This window comes from Homalodisca vitripennis, chromosome 5 (assembly GCF_021130785.1).
Source record: "Homalodisca vitripennis isolate AUS2020 chromosome 5, UT_GWSS_2.1, whole genome shotgun sequence".
Taxonomy (NCBI): Eukaryota; Metazoa; Arthropoda; class Insecta; order Hemiptera; family Cicadellidae; genus Homalodisca; species Homalodisca vitripennis.
Genome location: NC_060211.1, coordinates 29,737,033 through 29,757,179, shown reverse-complemented (window position 1 = coordinate 29,757,179; position 20,147 = coordinate 29,737,033). Strand labels below are relative to the sequence as shown.

The following is a 20,147-nucleotide window of genomic DNA, read 5'->3' as shown; positions in this document are numbered from 1 at the left end:
TTGGAATTAGGTCCATCTTACCCTTAACTTCAAAAGTGAAAATGATTTGAACTCCGCAACCAACCCTGGGGGTTGGTTGCCCACCCCTTCTCGGGGGTGAATTGTTTTTTATTCTAAATAACCTCGGATATCGATAGAAGGCCTAATTTTAAGCAAAAATTCATCTATACAGTTTTTCGAAAAATCCAATAATTTTCCAGTTATTGGCAATTTAAAATTCGCATTTTTTTCACGTTTTTTCATCGGTTTTTTTGCAAATATCTCCAAAAATATACGTTTTTATTGAAAATTATTATTATAAATAACAAAATTGTAGCAGGTAAATAAAAAAAACAATTTGGGGTTTTATAAAGTATTCTAAGTGCAATATTAAGCTAGATATTAAAGATCAAAGCAGTTTTTTTATTGTGTCTGAAATTTAATCGATGTGGTCAATGCCATCTAGCGGCGAGCAGATGCATTTTAGGCATTCTAATAAAAAAAGGATTTTGTAGTGCTTGAAATAAGCTTTAAAATGAGCACTATTAAAAAGTCTTTTTGCACGTAAAATAAGTGAGCTGTATTGCAAATAAGAGGAGCATCTAATTTTTTTTCTTTTTAAATCAATGGGTTTCATAAGTGTCATTTCCACCAAAATTAAAACTAATCGTATTCCGCCTAGAACTAACTTTATTATAAAGAGTTTGATAGATTTTTATCAGTTTGGGTGCTTCAGGATACAAATTTTTCAAAAAAAGTCCACGATTAAAAAAAATTCAAATTAAAAAGAAAACCATCTTTTTTCATAATATCTCCAAAATGACGACATATACGTATAAAAGTGTAAGAATGAAAAATTTAGGTATTTTTCTGACAAACAATATGGGTTTTTTGTTTTTTCTGTCAAACAAAAATTGACGGAGATATGATTGTTTAAAGAGCGCGTGGCAGCGCGCAATCACAGCCTCTCTTAAGCCCTTTAAACCCTTCACCGTTTGAGAAAAAGGTTTTTTTACTACATATTGCAATGAAGGATGTTGTAGCTCTTAATTACCTTTACAATGTTTTTTATAAATTGTGATAAGCATGAAAAGTGAAGGAGTTATGGTCCAAAAACTTATCACATTTTTTCTACTTAGTAACTGAAAATTTCGAAGTGTGAATATCTGGAGCAATGTGAAAGTACGCAGTATAATAGAGACCCCAAAACTAATGTAATGTGTACATATATACATAATATGGCTCATCATATTTTTGAAACGTAGGCATGATTACATACCAACGTTCTTATATGTATATATAACACATTTGAGTGAATTTTATATAATTTGTAAAATAATTTTATTCAATAAATGGTAATTTTTTACTCTAAATTAAATTATTTTTAAATATATAATCATATATATTTACTGTTTTAATTTAGGGGTAGTTTTAAGGGTAGAAAAGCTTAAGAATATGATAATCATTTTGAGAGTGTGGAATAATATTTAAATCCTTTTTATTTTACAAAATTTTTTTTTTAATTTTTTATCAAGGGGTAGTTTTCAAGGGTTGAAAGGGGGTTAAAAATTTGATAATTATTATAGAGAATATAAAAATATTACTTATTCTATACTTACATATTTTTTATGTCATACCAAAGTATTTTTTTGTGATTTTTTTTCAATTTTAGGGGTTGTTTGCAAAGGTTTGTAAGATTTTCAAGGGGTTGAAAATGATTTTAATATGAGGTAATTGTGTTAGAAAACACTTTACAATTTCACCACTTACTATTATACATGTTTTCTAGCGATAAAATGGCTCAATTTCAATTTTCCCATTAAGGGGTTGTTTACACCCCTTAAAAATAATACGCGGAGTTCAGATCATTTTCACTTTTTGAAGTTAAGGGTAAGATGAGCCTAATTCCAAAATTTCATGCAAATCGGTTCACAGTAAAAAAATTCGGAGGTAAGACCGTATTTTTCGCTTCAATGACTGCGCTATCTACAGAAAATACCAGTTTAGTTCAAGTTGTTTTCGTATCATTGTAGATAGGGGAATAGCTTCATTTCCTATATAGGGTATGTAACTATACAAAAATCTTTAATTTTTTAATCAGATCCATTCCACAATTTATTAAAGTGTTGCTGTACTTAAAAAATATAATGTGTATTTAATAAATAATTAAGAAGGCGGGAGGTATCTCATTTCGTCCCTCACCCACAAACACCAGCCACCCGTGAAATATGAGATGATGGGTGTGGGCCTTTCTTAAACTCAATTCCTGGAAACGCCACGGCCCGCGGCTGCTCCTTGGCGAAAAATCTTTTAGCACATCATATTAATCAGTTCGTGATAACAACCAAAAGCCACGCGGCTGCTTCTTGGCGTCAAATTTAGTAACGCATCATACTAATCAGTTCGTGATAACAACCAAAATCCACGCGGCTGCTCCTTGGGGCCAAATTTAGTAGCGCATCATACTAATCAGTTCGTGATAACAACCAAAATCCAAGCGGCTGCTTCTTGGCGCCAAATTTAGTAGCGCATCATACTAATCAGTTCGTGATAACAACCAAAATCCACGCGGCTGCTTCTTGGCGCCAAATTTAGTAACGTTATCATATTAATCAGTTCGTGATAACAACCAAAAGCAACGCGGCTGCTCCTTGGCGCCAAATTTAGTACCGCATCATATTGATCAGTTTGTGATAACAACCAAAAACCACTGACGAAACTATCAGCAGACTCACGTTTATAGAAAGAAAATCAAAGACCTCTTCAGGATGCTCAATACTTTTTACAAGTGTTTGTAGTGAGAGGTATTGTATTCAATTGACTCATTGTGAGTCGGTATTCAGCCATATTATATCCAAGAACGTAGCCAGAAAAATTTTGGGGGGTTCAGAGAACTGACTTTTTTTGTAGTAGGCCTAAGGCCCCATTTTGTTTCTTAAAAAGTTCTTGACCCGTTTCTTTGTTGAGAACCATCTTTCAGCAGTACATGCCAATAATACTGAATTATTTAAATAATAATAATAATCATCATCACCAAATTTCATAAAAAGTGCCGCAATGCCTAAGACATTTAAAACTCGTCTGAAAAGTGCATTGCTCTCAGAAGCTTTTTACAATACAGACGAGTTCATGGCACATGTTTGGGTGACCACATAATTGGCTGACTGACGCTGGTGCTAGAGTGGGAAATTCGAATAAATGAGCAGTAGGATGGATGGAATAAATTGTATGTACGAAAGTAACCTAGATGTAATGTATGAATCCAAAATTTTAGCTTATTTTCTTCTTTGACAATTGCTATAACATGTACATGTTCTAAAGCAATAAAATTATTATTATTATTATTATTATCATTTAATAAAAAGGTAATTGAAAACATAAAAAATGTAGGGGTCTGGACCCCCTTGGATCCCCTTGCTGGCTACGTCCTTGATTATGTCGTCGCTTTCTTGTAAGAATTCACATTCTACTTGGATCGTCCCAAAGTTTTTTAATGGCAGTCCTTAAATGTTTTATTTATATAGTTGTTCTCACCTTATTCTTATCTCTCGATCTGCTTCTCAAGAAACCAGGAATCTTGATGCCTCCTGTCGGTATCCTTTTCCTCGATCCTTCCCTTTCTGCAGCTTCTTCCAAAGCCTTCTTTTTCTTCTCCACTTCACCTAATTCCTTTTTGTTTTCTTCGTTCAGCATTTTTTCCCTTTCCTCGTCTTCGATGTCTTTTTTGTCTTCGGACTTGGAGAGTTCGATTATCTCTTGGGCCGGTGCTTCATTTTCTTTGGGCGGACTCACTACAACCTCTTCGGACATGCTAATCTGCAACAGCAAAATTAATCTGTATAAATACTGTGTTTTACATAGGTAAGGTTATTATAAAGTCATGTAGGCAAATAAAATAAGCTTAAATAACAAATACTAATCAACCCCTATTTGTAAATTCCTACTAGTTTTTAAATAGGCTACACATTTGTACTGCAGACCCGCTTCTAAGGTCCAAAATGTTCTTCCTTTTGGTATAAATTGTAAGGAGGGCAGGAGTATACATAATATAAGTAGAACAAGGTACAATACACTCATTTCAGTATAAATGTGTAATAAACTGGCATATGATCCTTAGTTAGTTATTGGTGAAACGAATGAAAATCCAGGCATCATAAGGAAGTGATTGAACGCACATGAAAGATCTCTGACACTTTACTGATCACGAAATTTGCTTCTGTTTTGTGTAATAATTTAATTTAAAATAAAAAGGCCATCATTAATGGCATTGTAAGTTGGAAAATAAATTACTTATCTACCAAGAAAGGTTGTGATATGAGCAGTTTCCTTTCCAAATTCGGTTAGTTAGATCGATGATCTAGTTCCAAATTCTGTACTTTCAGGAAAACCACTAACGTGTACTATGGTTTTCGGCCAGAGGATTTACTTTAATTGACGTTTAAAAAAACTGTAAAAAAAAATAAAATTCAGAATTTGCAATTCATTACCTAAAGTTGGCCTGTATTAATGTTTTGGAATTCCAACCAATTCTACCGTGAAAAACGTAGTTTCGTTCCCAATCCCCTCTCAGTGTGAAACTGTTGTATAATTTACTTTATTTTATTTTACTTTAATTAATATAGAATAAAGGTTCCGGACTCCAATTGCCCCCACATAAATAGGATGATAATTGGATTTTTCTGCATTAAAATTTCTTGGACTGGCTTTTTTTCTAATACACTTAGTTGTAAAAGTTACAGTTCTTTGGTTTATTATATAAGTTTTGCTAATTTGCTACAGATATTGTCTCTTCCTCCAAATCCAAATACGAACTTTTCCAATTTTGTAAAGCTACGGGTTTGGCCTTCTCTCCCCAAAAATATAAGTTCTTAATTTACCACCGGACTGTTATAAAGTTTGCACTACCATATAAAGTGTAATCGAGGTGGAAAGGCCATCTCATTGTCTATATCAAGAGCACAATTGAGTAAACTACAATGTTTAGAAACAATATCTAAGCACGGTGGAGGAACCGGGGTTTCCACATAAATACAATGGGAAGGATTGATAAACGTGAACTGGAATTTTTGTGAACCGTTCTTTAACCTGTACCACCGCGTGGATACGAATTTAATGATCTCAGAGCGTCTACGAAGCAACCATATTGTTTTTCCTACACGGAGCGATATAACCATCAAAGACTGTTTGAGGTCTCTAGGGTCAGATATACCCTCCACCTCCACACGCCCTAGTGTGGGAGTCAAGGGCAAGTATTGTGTGCACCAGAGCCCTACCAATTATTGTTTCCCTCTCTTGTTATTATCTTTTTTTTCCAATTCGTTTTCTGGTTTATGTTGCTGGAAATGATGGAAACAGAGATTTTTTTGGACGTTTGCCATCGTCCAGTAAAGCACAAAATTAGTAACATTTTGTACCACTGAAATTGTCTGAAACCCCCGTGTTGCCTTCACAAAACTTCTATCGTCAAAACAAACCTTAAACAAATATTGCTGGCAATTTCGAAATAAAGGCAATCTAGACTACCGTTGAGATCGGAAACAGGCGTAAAATAATTGATTTAAAACTCGTCTGTTTCCTAAATTCCACAGAAAAGCTAAATGACATGAAGTTGAATTCTTCAAAATATGTGTACGAGTAGAATAACAATTAATTATAGTTTTTGTAATATCGACTGTTAATGCACGTATATATCCACGTGGACATAAAGTAGTCTACTCGTTGATAATGTTGAACATAACGTTGGTTCATCTCCAAGCTCCGTATTTGTATGAGAGTCAAATCCTAAATGGTCATTTCACTCTTGTGGTAAGACACATTCTCTAAAATTCGTTTTTTGTATTGTTTACGATTAGATGTTCAATTCAATTCAATAGACATTTTCTTTATTGCAGTAGACAATTAATTGTATTGCATGCGTCAATAATATAACTTATTATAATATAGTTATATGTATATTTGCATTAAGTTTAAAATATCAATTTCGATCAATGTTACATTAATTAAAAATGTTTAAACACCAAAATTTCATTCATTTCAGCAACAGAGTTAACAAAACAGTTGTATTGTTACCAGCGATTTGTGATCTTAATCGAGGTTTGAAAAGTTTCTTGCCAATTCTTTGATCTACTCCGGGAGTCTGTTGACCACTTTGACATCAATCTGAGGTGGAAGTTGTTTATAAGCCATCGTTCTGTGAGACTGAATCCTCCTCAGTTGTCCCTTCCCCTCGTATTATATCCGTGGACGTCACTACCATGTGTCAAATCACATTTTTATTGACAATACAGGGCAACCTCCAGGATATAGAGGCAGGGTAAAGTCAGTAACCCCAAACTCCTGGAGGCATCTCTGCATGACTCTCTAAATTTTAAATTTTCAATGATTCTGACTGCTATGTTGAAGCCGAAAGGCTTTCTTTCAAATTTGTGTTTTGTGCAGCCACCCCACAACCTTATCCCATAAGAAAAGTGTGGGTATATTAATTCATATGTATATATGTTCAGATAATTTAGATAATCGGGGAAAACTAAGCAAGTCACTATCGAGTAGGATAAGACACAAAACAGAAGTGATTGCGTCCTAGGGAGACAGAAAGCAGAAAGAGCGCCAAGATCAAGCCAAGGTCGCCACGGAATGTCAGCTATAGCTCGCTCCAGCTCCAGCTCCAGCCCCAGCTCCAGCTCCAGTGTATAGTGATTCATAGTTTAGTCACGCATCTGGTGGGCATCATCAGAAAATGCTGGAGACAAAAACTGCTGTGATAAAAACCAGACCAGAACCGCCGACCGTTGCCCCTCTCTTGGTTACGGCCGAGCCGACTTTAGGGTTCAAAATGTGCGTGCGGGCTTGGGCGTTTTGTGGATACAGAAGGCAACTCTTGTACAACATGTCCAAGGATGGGTTCATACGAAAAGGTTATTTCTTTGCCATTCTCGTCTGAGTTACAAAAAGCCCAAAAGTGGTTATAATGTAGGGCTTATACAATTTGTAATAAACCTATTTTAAAAATAAAGGTTGTTTTTGTGATTGGTAGAACTGTACGATAAGACGCAAGATTAAGGAGCTTGCTCCATTAAAATTTTTTGGGTCGTAGTTGAAGTTATATATTTTGGGAAAAGGACAGGAAAGGCTGTTTTGACTGGAGGTTTGTATTCTATCCACCAAATTCCTTGTGAATATTGTTACCTCGGGTTGATTTTCCGTCATCTCCACGGAGACGCGCTGAATTCTGGCCGAGGACTTCGATAAGCGAACAAAACCACTTTTTGCTGATCAGTACTATAATGATGGCCTAGCCTAGACACAGACACGTGCTATACCGATAGGTGCTGTACTGGATTGATCGGGCTTTGCGGAGTGGCGATATCGGTTGCCTGGAGACGGTTGCCTAGCAACAGCCTCTGCCTCACCACGTGACCTGGAGCCCAACTGGGGGTGAAAGGAGGAGGGCGAAAACTGAACTGCTAACCTTGTTCCACACTTTCCCTAATCTTTTTCGAGGGCTGCGTTTTCCCGATATAAACAGAATATCCGGCTGCGGCTGTTCCTTTCAAAAACAGCGAGTGAATGTTGATAAATGACGACAATTTATGTAACACAATTTTGTTTTTTTGCTTGTGTTCCAATAAATTATTACAAGTGATTTAAAAATCCAAAGACGATCGAGAGAATATGATATTACAGGAATGAATTAAACTGACTAGATCTTGATGCGGCGTAGTCCAAAAATAATTATTACAGCTTTCTGAGAATTTTCGTATGCGTTTTTATAATGCATTTAGTTTATTCAGTTTTCTTAATCACAGTCTATGGATAAACTAACATCTAATTTCAACGATAAAACTGGAAAAACACGCTTTGAGTTAACAGCAGAATATATAAGATAGGAATTTATAAGGTTACGTATGATATCTGAAAATAAGTTTCATGAGAAAAATTAGTTTTTAACTTACATTGAAAAAGTATATTCCAGCTGACATTTCTTATGGTAGTTCTAAACCATCTATTCTGATGTAAGAGTTTTCTTATTGAACATAACGAAGTTCAATAGGCTTTGAAAAATAGTGCAATGTGAAATTTAAGCAAAACCAATCCAAAAACCACATAGATTATAACAAAACATATGTATATTAATGTTGAAGGGAAATCCGTCTATTGCTTTACAATTAAGTTTTATAAGGATATACAAAATTAATTTTATACATTCCTACCACCATTTATATAAATATAAATGCACATCGTATTGACACTGGTATAAAGCTATCAGTTGAGCATCTACTGTTATTTTTCACCAAAGTTTTGGTGTTGTTAGTTGGAAGCGTATAAGGCATATATTATAGTATTTAACAAACACACATGTTTTAATGGCTGTTATTTTTCAGTAGTCGTACTGATTCCAATTTTGTTATGTTTATAAAAATAACATGTCGTTAAAATAACAATAAGTGTTTTACTACGAATCGTATAACAGGCTGCGCTAAAGTTATATGAAAAATTTCAGATCTTTAGTTCATACAATTTTCGAGATGTGCTAGGCATTTTTTTACATCTCCCGTCATACAAAACAGAAATTGTGTCAGCCTACTGAGTGATAGGCTTCAATGACGCTCAGCCAAATTTCATGGTTGAACATGCACCGAGATAGAACTCATGTTTGTCTGTATAGAAATGAAGTTTCATAGAAATTTAAAAGTCTACAGATTAAATCTTTCTCGACATATATTGCCACGTGATACATCACATTTTTGTCCATTAAGCGTCACATTTTTATATTAGCGTTCATATAATAAAAGTTCCGATGATCTAGGAAGAGTACTGTAAACGGGAGTGTGCGTTGAAATCAAATCTTGTCACAGACTTTTATATTAGCGTTCGTATAATAAAAGTTCCGATGATCTAGGAAGAGTACTGTAACGGGAGTGTGCGTTGAAATCAAATCTTGTCACAGACTTTTATATTAGCGTTCATATAATAAAAGTTCCGATGATCTAGGAAGAGTACTGTAACGGGAGTGTGCGTTGAAATCAAATCTTGTCACAGACTTTTATATTAGCGTTCATATAATAAAAGTTCCGATGATCTAGGAAGAGTACTGTAACGGAAGAGTGTGCGTTGAAATCAAATCTTGTCACAGACTTTTATATTAGCGTTCGTATAATAAAAGTTCCGATGATCTAGGAAGAGTACTGTAACGGGAGTGTGCGTTGAAATCAAATCTTGTCACAGACTTTTATATTAGCGTTCGTATAATAAAAGTTCCGATGATCTAGGAAGAGTACTGTAACGGGAAGTGTGCGTTGAAATCAAATCTTGTCACAGACTTTTATATTAGCGTTCATATAATAAAAGTTCCGATGATCTAGGAAGAGTACTGTAACGGGAGTGTGCGTTGAAATCAAATCTTGTCACAGACTTTTATATTAGCGTTCATATAATAAAATTTCCGATGATCTAGGAAGAGTACTGCAACGGAAGAGTGCGTTGAAATCAAATCTTGTCACAGACTTTTATATTAGCGTTCATATAATAAAAGTTCCGATGATCTAGGAAGAGTACTGCAACGGAAGAGTGCGTTGAAATCAAATAATCTTGTCACAGACTTTTATATTAGCGTTCATATAATAAAAGTTCCGATGATCTAGGAAGAGTACTGCAACGGAAGAGTGCGTTGAAATCAAATCTTGTCACAGACTTTTATATTAGCGTTCATATAATAAAAGTTCCGATGATCTAGGAAGAGTACTGCAACGGAAGAGTGCGTTGAAATCAAATCTTGTCACAGACTTTTAAGAGTGACTATCCACTCTATTTTATTTATTTTTAATAAATGAAGAAAGCCACATACGATTATACTCAGTTAAACGAATACACCTATACTTCTACTATTTTACCGTTGCCATAAGAGCAAATATTCGCTAACGCTCAGCCATATCCAACAGAATCACAATCATCAACATCTAGCTCAGTGTTGCCTATATAAAACTAAAGCTTCATGCAAATTTTCAAATGTAAAGGTCAGTTCGTTTTCGAGATATCGTGTGGACAGATAGACATAAATTAAATTTTTCCAGCCTCTCGGGTGATATGCTTCGCTAACGCTCAGCCAATAAGAGGAGCTTTAAAATGAAAAGCCAACTCATCATTTACTTAAGATCAGAATTTTGTACCAACCCCATCACAGGCTGATCTCTATAGGTAAAATTCATTAACTAACTTAGTTAAGGACTATTTTGCAGGATAAGCCAATAAAAGGTTATTAGTCCGCTCAGGAATTTTTTAAGCGGCACACATACATAACGTTATGTAAAAGGTAATTTCAAGAATAATATTATCAAATCGTAGTGAAGGAAACAGGATTTTCCAGACATTTTCCATCGTTCAGTGAAACAAAAAATTAGTAACACTACGTTTCGAGATCTGCAATCTGATCTCTTCTTCAGGTAAATAACTAACGCAATACATAATTACAAACGGTTATTTACAACTCACTCATACATTACAAACATAAAGTGTAAGAAACCTAATATAAAGTTTGTAATTATGTATTAGGTTAGTTATTTACCTGAAGAAGAGATCAGATTGCAGATCTCGAAACGTAGTGTTGCTGATTTTTTGTATCACTGAACGATGGCAAATGTCCGGAAAAATCCTGTTTCTTTCACATTCCTTCCATCGTCAAAAATGAACTTCAAACAAAGAAATTGTAGTGGCTACACATATTGTGAAGGATGATGTAGAGATATGATCTAAACCTAAATCCCCTTCCCCCTAGTGCAGCCTCCGAGGGACAAATATAAGAAGAAAGAAGGCTTCACAAGGAAGTCACCGCCTTATCCTTTGTGATCAGCCCTCAGCAGACTGCGTGGCGCGGCCTCTGTGATTTATTTACCTCTGAACAGGGGACCTAAATAACTTTCTGTTCCTTCCCCTCTCCCCTCCGTCACGGGGCACCCTTCGCCCTGAGCCGCATATTTCATGTTACTTAGCCCACTGGGTGTTAACTAGTGCGGTTAATGGAGTGCAGCTTCCAACCGTTTCTCCCTTTAATTTGTCTTTAGGAATAGACTTCACTAGGGGTTCTTGAAATTTTAAGGTTCTGGTTAGGTGCTACTGGTTATGGCTGGCGCTTATTGCTGGGACTGCACGACGAGAACAAAAAAGACAATAGACAGTATGCTTTATTAACAATATCATCAAGACATTTTACAGAGTCAAACAGTTTTTACAAGTGAATTCTATTATTAAATGAGAGGATTAATTAAGATTCATCATTTCCATGAAAAGAACTCATCGAGTGTGTAGTATGCGTGGTCTTGCAGCCAACATTGTAGGTTTCTCTTTATAGCTCTTGGGTCGTCTTTCAGATGATCTGGTAGCTTGTTGAAGAGTTTCATTCCAGCGTATGATAGTTTTTCTCGAACAATGCTGTTCTATGGACTTGTAGAGTGTAATCCCCTGCTTGTTTAGTGCAATGGCAGTGTAGATCTCTTTGTTTTGGAGGATCTTTACTTATGCAGTAAAGTATGGTTTCTAGGATGTAAATGGATGTTATTGTCAATATTTCCCAGTTTTTGAAAATGTTTCTGCAGCTTTCTCTGGGTCCTATTCCAGCCATTAACTTTATTGCTTTTTTCTGCATTACCAGAACTCTGTGAAGATTGCCACCTGAAAAAGCACCCCAGACTGCTATTCCATAACGGAGGTGGCTTTCGAAAAATGCGTGATACGTATACAAACACGTCCGTAGATATACAGTTTGTTTTCGAAGTCTACACAACCTGCATGAGCATAGTATTTTGCTCTCGTCAATCTAAGTAACCAATATAAAACGAATTTCTTAAAGTGTAAGCTTGTGTTTTACTTACAATTTCATTCTCCTACTCTTTCAAATGTACAATCAATTAAGAAAACTATACGGTATCTAATAATTGTCAACTTATAAAACAAAACAATATTTCCATTGGTTTAAAATGGTAGCTGTTATGCAAAATTAGCTTCAACCTTTACAAAGGTCTGCATAACATCAAATACATTATGAGAATTAGAAAGATTGTTCTCAGAGAAAGTACTTCGTTCCTTAATATTGAATAGCAAATAACTGACCGTTGTTTCTTATTTACATTAATCTTTATTGATCGCTTTAACACAATTAATGTACTTTATATAAAACTCCTGGTTGATCAAATAATAAAATGGGGTTTTATAAATGCAAAGTCTAATAAACTAATTTTGTTGTTTGAATGTTACTTGTTATGCCAACCTTTTTATTGGTTATGTAGGCCTTGACAAAAATTAATGTACAAATTGTAAATGAACATAATTTTGAAACCAGTGAAGTCATTTATTGGTAATCCATACAGGAGATAATATATAACATTTTGAAGTACACAGACAGACACTGAACGAAAGAAAATGCAATGTAATGTACATACGAACATTTGATTATTTTCAGATACGATTCTAAAAGATTTCTGTAGAAGAGTTCATTAATCCTAATGATGTTAGAAGATGTAATGATGTTTAGGATGTCTTTTGGGGGTTCAACTCCCTTTGGGGGTTTTATGCAACCAAACAAGAACGTAGCCAGGACAAAAATTGGGGGGATCCATACAACTGATATTTTCCCGTAGTGGACAAAGAGTAAGGCCCAATTTTATTCCTTAAAAAGTTTCTTAACCCATTTCATTGTTGAGAACGATCTTTCAACAGTATATGTCAGTAATACTGAATTACTTAAATAATAGTGGTCATTTACTAAAAAAAGTAATCGATAAATTGTGGGGGGGGGGTCCGGACCCCCTGGACACATTTCACGATGCTGTTCTTGGTTCGTGGGCTCACCAAATTAAGAAACTGCACCTTACTTTCTTAATTCCCGGAATCACCTCTCCCCGGAACGAATTAAGTTACTCTCTGGTCAAATTAAGTAACTGTCATTGATTATAACAATGTACAGAGAGGTAAGTAAGGAATTACTATCAAAACACATCACGTTTCATCACATACCACATCATTTTATTATTTTTTCCGTAATGTCATAATAGCGTTTCCCTGTCTGACATCCCAAAGTAGTGAATGTTCAGAGCGGTTTAAAAACAAAATAATATAACTTTATATAATCTATTAAAACTCAGAAAGTTGAAAAGGGATCAAAAGTCATAAGTGAATACGAGATGAAATGAGTACAGATAGGTGAGTGGACACTATTTCCTGTATTTATCATATATATCTCAGATCGTTTGGTCCTTAGAAGGATAATTTATCAGTAGTCCAGTAACTTACAGAAATTAAGGACCTTTAGTTTAACATATGATCGTAACCACACGTCTTGGTTTGATTGTATGGTTGACTGAAACAGCCGACTCTCAATTCTCAGGTTGATCAAGGTCAGATTGATTCCGAGGTATTATTCCTACTGACTTACCAAACTTGTGGAGTAGCGTCTGTACTGTCTAGGAACGTACAGTCAGAGAACGTACAGAACGTAAGAGTAACGTAATCCATCACCAAATCACCTGAGCTCCAGAGTAGGTGAGTTATCTTCTGCATCAAGAGCATGTAGTGAGTATATTTTGCAAAGTTTAATCCTATTAACTTGGACAACATCCTCTTTTGATTTCTTGCTACTAAGTGTAATTGTTTTGTATAAACCTACAAGAACCGTAGGTTGCAGGCCAACAAATCAAATTTTATCGATGTCCCTTGAGGAAAAATCATCTCAGATTCAGAATTTCAAGCCCGGTATGACGACTTGGGGATGCAGCAAGTTACTAGGAATTTTAATTTCAGAGGGTTTCATTTTTCCTACAAAACCCAACTGAAACTCAATCTCGGAGGCCGAGGAGACAATGGACAGCTGAAAAACGGCCGGATATCGATCTAATGAAAAGTCAATTACCCGACGGGAATGGAAGGGAGAGCGACACGTCCATGCCACGGTCCAGGTAACCCATTGTGGGTGACGTCACAGTCTCACGCGTGCCCGCCCCCCCTCTCACCTGCCCACTGCCGCGTCACCCCCCTCCGACCACCCCCCTGACACCGGCCCAAATTACCACTGGAGATCGTTGGTCGATAACGTTAATTCACGTGGGGACAATAACGATTTTATATTTTCCAACGAGCTTTTTTAGTGAACATTATATACGCAGCAATAAAAATTTCTTTTTACTCCCAGATCTGATAAAGCTACTCTTGAATTTAGTTACCAATTCGCTTATAAAAGTACTTATCGCAACGTTTTCGACGCAAATGAGAATAGAAGATTCCAGGGAATATTATTCAATAGCTTCTTTCATCTTAGTATTCACTGACTGCAGTGGAGATAGTAGTTTAATTCAATACTACTCCGGTGACCTAAACAGAGACGTTCCAGGGGTCCGGTCAGGGGGGTTCAAGGGGTCCGGACAACCCCTCAAATTTTCAATTACTTTTTTACTAAACGATTATTATTATTTAAATAATTCAGTATTACTGACATGTACTGCTGAAAGATCGTTCTCAACATAGATACGGGTAAAGAACTTTTTAAGGAACAAAATGAGGCCTTACTCTCTGTCAACTACGGGAAAATATCAGTTGTCTGGGCCCCCCCCCCCCCAAAGTTTTTCCTGGATACGTTCTTGGCCCTAAAGTCAGTACATGACGTAGTCGCAGTGAAGGTATTAACAAGACTATAATAAAATTGAAAGGAAAAGGGTTCTGGTCAAATATTGAAATGTGTAGTCAGAATAATTAACTCAAATACAAATTCCGATTAGCAAAATTATATAAGACGCGAACCCACCACTCAGCGTCTTTGAACTGATCGGAACAACGTCAGGAATTAGATAGAAACAATTAATGTAAAACCATCACTGCTCAATCATTAATCATTGTTTATGATTATGTGTGAGTTTTCAAAGTTAAAAATTTATAAAACGTACTATTTTATTTAATACTTATACTAATGGACGCTGGAACCCTCTACAACCTACCATAAACTATGGCGTAGGTCTACACTAAATACTTTTTTAGATGTTTTACGTCAGAGCACTTGGATCGACGATAGTTTATAATCCTTCAGGAACCACAGCTGTCATTGACATTGGTTAAGATATCAGCAAAAGTATGTAATATTTTCAGAGGATTTTATGTTATATATTGGGGGGGGGGGGTGCTTGCCCCTCCAAAGCTTTTCTAAATACACCACTGGCTGGGATTGGCGAAGCTTCAGATGATGGAACTATCAGAAGGTAGCATAGAATCCTATAATGGAAACCGCGCTTATATGAAGTACCACAATCACCCCTTCCTCGCTCAGTTAAGACGAGGGGTCCATATTACACATAATTATTGAGGTGGCAATCCTTTCATTTCTAGTTCCCAAAGCCCACTGCCAAAACTATAGAAGTATCAGGGTCCACACAGACCCTAGGTCTATGATTCTATAGAGGGTGGCGTGTACTCATGTAGAGAGGGTGGTTTTATCGATAATGGACCAGGTCTTTGTCTCTGTAATATCACATGAGTAGGCAGACCAGGGGGTACGTTCATTCGTCCTTGAACACGCTGCGCCTACATGGCTCTAAACTTTAATTACTCTATCGGGAAAACCTTTCTTACTATTACAAAGCTCTGTATATTTCTGGACTTAGGTATTGCAAATTTGCATCAAAGTTACGGAGTTTTATATCAAAGTTATACTACTTTCTAGGTTTACTGTGCGGTAACTTACAAATTGACTACCAACCGATAGAAAAATGATAAAGGGCTTCGACAATACAGAGCAGGGGCGTTTTCAGAAATTAGTGGGATCGAAAAAACTTGCAGTAACAATTTAATATTAATAAACTGAAGGGTTTAAAATCAAACAATGACATCACAAATTATTGTGAATTATAGATATTTATTGCTTACTGTCATTCAACGCAAAACCAGGACAAAAATACAATGCGATTCGGAAGTAGACCTGATGATTCAGTAATTATTCAGTTAGTACCTCTTTTTACTTATTATATAAACATGATATAAGAACAACTGAATCTGCTGAGATTCATTTTGTAATTGGATAGAAGCAGGAGTACGCTCTAGCATCAAATGCTCCTGCGTCGAAATTAACAAAACCGTTCCAACTTCGGAATATCTATTCCAAACTCTCTCAGCGGCGAAGTTATTGCTTGCGTGAAGATTAGATAAAGGGATAACGTGATCGATAAGTTTAGTTTCTGCAGAAGACGATTGTTGGAGTAAGTGGAAATCCCATTGTGTTAGAGGGTTTAGCAAGCCTAAACTTGAGGGAGAACCTCCTCTGCTCGCTCTGAATGGTAGAGGCTGCAACAGGAACCTCCTCTTCTTCCAAGGTGCTATTACTGAGATAGTGTCCACTGTCCCTTCTTACGGCTGCTGTTCAGTAAAATCTCAGCAAGCGCAGACCTTATAGACTCCAGTGCAACAAAGGGACCCTCAGCTTCTTCGTCATAACCCCGATTCTTAGGCGAACCCACTCATATATGTTAGGGAAGGTAAATTGGCAAAGAAAACAGGATTTTCCGGACATTTGCCATCGTTCAGTGATACAAAAACATCAGCAACACTACGTTTAGATATCTGCAATCTGATCTCTTCCTCGGGTAAATAACTAACCTAACACATAATTGAAAACGCGTGAGTCACAACGCTCCGGTATGATGTGTTTATATTAACCTAGTTTGCAATTATGTGTTAGGTTAGTTATTTACCTGAAGAAGAGATCAGATTGCAGATCTCGAATCGTAGTGTTACTGATTTTGTTGTATCACTGAACGATGGCAAATGTCCGGAAAAAAATCTTAGTTTCCTTCACAATCATTCCATCGTCAAAAACAAACTTCAAACAATAAATTTAGCAATCGGTTTCCTTGTTTGTCGCAATATAATAGACGGGAACATACATCCATGTGCTTTACTAAGTAGCTAAATGACACTTATTTAGTTGATCACTTTAATTTTTAAATTTAGGTCCAAATTCAACAGCATTCAGTAACTTTGATGCTTAAACAGTAAAAAAGATGTAAATATTAAACACTTTCCTGTCTCTTCTAAACAGACTCGATTTATAGACCCATTCAAACTCAAATATTGGATATGCCCCGGAATAGAGGCTTGAAATTCTGAACGTAGCCATTCAAGTGGACGAAATCTTGCACGATGACGCTGACATCGTGTTTTAGAAAAGGAGAGGAATAGATCATCGTAGATGATGCCTCACAGATTACGTAGTAAAACCAAGTTGAAGGTGTACGAGTACGCCCTGCCCATAATTATACCGCGTTTTGTGTGGCAGGAGGAGCAGCAGGCCTCTGTAGTATGAGCTATGTTTATTTTCATAGTGGGGTCTACGCACAGTCCATAACAAATTCTAGTTAAACAGAGTTAAAAATAGATGGAGACGCACATGCAGGACTAGCCTACGCACGCACGGCTCCGGGAATATCACGCACACGCACACGCACTCGACACTCGCACCCTCCGCCTACGTCTTCTGCCTTCACCAGCTGCGACCTACGTGTGCTCTTAGTTAACTAAAAACAACCGGTCCATCCCATCAGCGTAGCATCGTGGACCACATCGCTTTGCTTCCGGGCTTCACGGGCATTATCTCCGACACAGCGCTGGATATATCCGCTGTTGTGACAGGACTGTCTAAACCACCACACTATTGTTGGTGAATGGATACTGGGACAACGTTCACTTTGTATTCTCTTCTCGTAACTTGCACTTTCAGTAACTTGTGCTTCAAGATCTAAAGATAATAAACTGAACAAGACTGAGCTGTACAGACCTGTGAACCAACCGTCAGAATCGTTTTAGAAACAGGTCTACGTTTTGAAAAAATAACTTTGTCCTAAATTAAACTAACTACACCATATTTTTGTACCAATTTTGTACCATTTTGAACCACCAATTTTTATTTTTGTACCAGTCAAATAACGACTCGGGTAAATTGTAAGTGTATTTTATACTAATTTAAAACAAAGTATTTTTTCCAAAACGTAGGCCCGTGACCCGACTTTTAAATGGTCAAGAACTTTTTTCAGTGATTGGTACAAAATGTTATTTTTTTTGTACAAAAAGGTACCTAAAAGTACAAAATTCTGATGTAGTTTATTAGATGGATTCGTGATGGTCGGCTCACAGGTCTATACAGCTGTAAAATACTACAACGTAAGATTCAATTCTGGAAGAAGCACAGCACTAAATTTCTTGGAATACACCTAGATCGAGGGTTGACATGGAAGACCACATTGACCACGTTTGCGCCAAATTATCCTCAGGAAATTATGTTTTATGGTCATTAGCCAAGTATTGCCAGACTTGATTTACCTTACCTATGGAGTGGTATTGTTGGGTGACTGTGCAGACAACTAGTTGACGAGTGTTCAAATTGCAGCAGCAAGCGATTCGAATATTCGCTCATTTGAATTGCAGAATATTGTAGAGAAACCTTCAAAAACTTCGCTGTTGACTCTGCCAAGTCTACATCTTCGAAACAACTCTGTTCTGTATGTCGAAATGTGCCATGAAAACTGGCCAAGACGTTGATTCGTATGAGACCAAAGGCAGAGGATACTACCTAACTGGTAAGCATAGAACGGTAGTTTACGAAATCTGCCCTCACAGGCAGGCGTTCACTTCAAGCTGCACAACGTGTCAAACACTCGCTTGAAACGCTTTTTAGCGTCACAAGCATTTTATAATGTTACCGAGTTGTTGGCATTTGACTGGGAGATCACCCAATCAGGAGATTGACTTCGGCGCTGTAGTGGAAAATTGCCAAATGGATGTATGATACATGAATGTTGAATTGTATTTTTAAGCGTAATCCTAATTTGGTGAGAATGTACAAACTTTTAATTCTGAACTCTAATCATTGATTTTTCTATACATATACATGTGTCTCCGCATAAAACCTTGATTGATTAATTGAAGATTACGCCTGATCAAATGTTGTGTAAGAGGCTACGTGAAGTTGCATGCAAAATGCTTCAATAGTATCAGAGACTTCTATTGGGTGAACGTAGCCTTGTGAATTTTGACAACTAAATGATCATAGGTATTGATTGAAGTACATTACTGAAAATATGCACACCTTTGTGTAAAATTATACATTACGTATGCCGAGAGAACAATATAGCCCTCATTATGCAAACAAAATCTCACTTTTAGATCCAACATTAGTATACAACTGTAAGAACAAAAAAGTCTCATTATTTTCTTGATTAAAACAAGGTACTAGTACGCCAAACCACATTTTGTGAAACATGGTTTGCTGTAGTTGCATGCAAAATTTCACGTTTATAGCTCGTGTGATTCAGCTATAAGTGATGCAGACAAACAAACAATCAGACGAAGAGAAATGTTTACAGCCGTTAGTTAGACTGAAGAGGCTTCAAGAGACAATCATCAATGACTCAGCAAATCCTATTGATTGGCATGCATCAACATCGAATTCACCCTTGGCTATAAATCCTTTTAGTAATAAACTCTCTTTGTATATTTCTATTTGGCTCATTAAATAACGGGAAATACTTTCCATATTCAAAAGAGTGTTATGTTATATTTCTTAAATTTCCGCCATTTAATAATGACAATATAAACATTTATTTACGCTTAATCGAATTTTGACTTCAGTTGTGTTTCATGTTATTGGTTATGAGAAGGTTTCTTTTTTGAAAATATAACAGATTTTGGGGGGAAAGGTGCACAATAAAAAAGTACTTGAAAATGAACGTAAATTGTCTTTATAAACAGATGGATGTGATTTTATTTTTGGTATTTACTCAGAGCGTGGTAACCTCACTTAATTACCTGCGCTAACAAGTGAACGTTAAAAATGAACGTTTTTTATTTTCTACTATTACACACCATAACGCATAACACATTTAACCAATTAACTGAAGGAAGGAGTATGTAATAACAAAGTGACAAAGCCGAAGATACTCATCTTCACGGAGTCGGCATCCTTCAGGAGGATCCGCTCTGTAGAATGTGTGATGAGCAGGATGAAACTGCCGAACACTTGCTCTTTGATTTTCCTACAATAGCAAGGGAGCAGTATGCCATCTTTGGTAGTCTGGGCAAGGGTGGTAAATTTCCCCAGGAGGACCTGATAGGTTGTTTTCGCCGGTTTGTGGAACTGCTGAAATCAT

General features: G+C 36.4%; 1 protein-coding gene across 1 annotated transcript in view; it reads right to left on the bottom strand.

Moving 5' to 3' along the window:
• The window catches only part of LOC124361907 (neurotactin-like), a 79,265-nt gene that overhangs the window by 34,368 nt on the left and 24,750 nt on the right, over nucleotides 1-20,147 (bottom strand). The window contains exon 2 of the mRNA XM_046815967.1: nucleotides 3,514-3,795. Coding sequence (XP_046671923.1) covers nucleotides 3,514-3,789 — 276 coding nt within the window. The 5' untranslated portion in view covers nucleotides 3,790-3,795. The remainder of the gene's footprint in view (nucleotides 1-3,513; nucleotides 3,796-20,147) is intronic.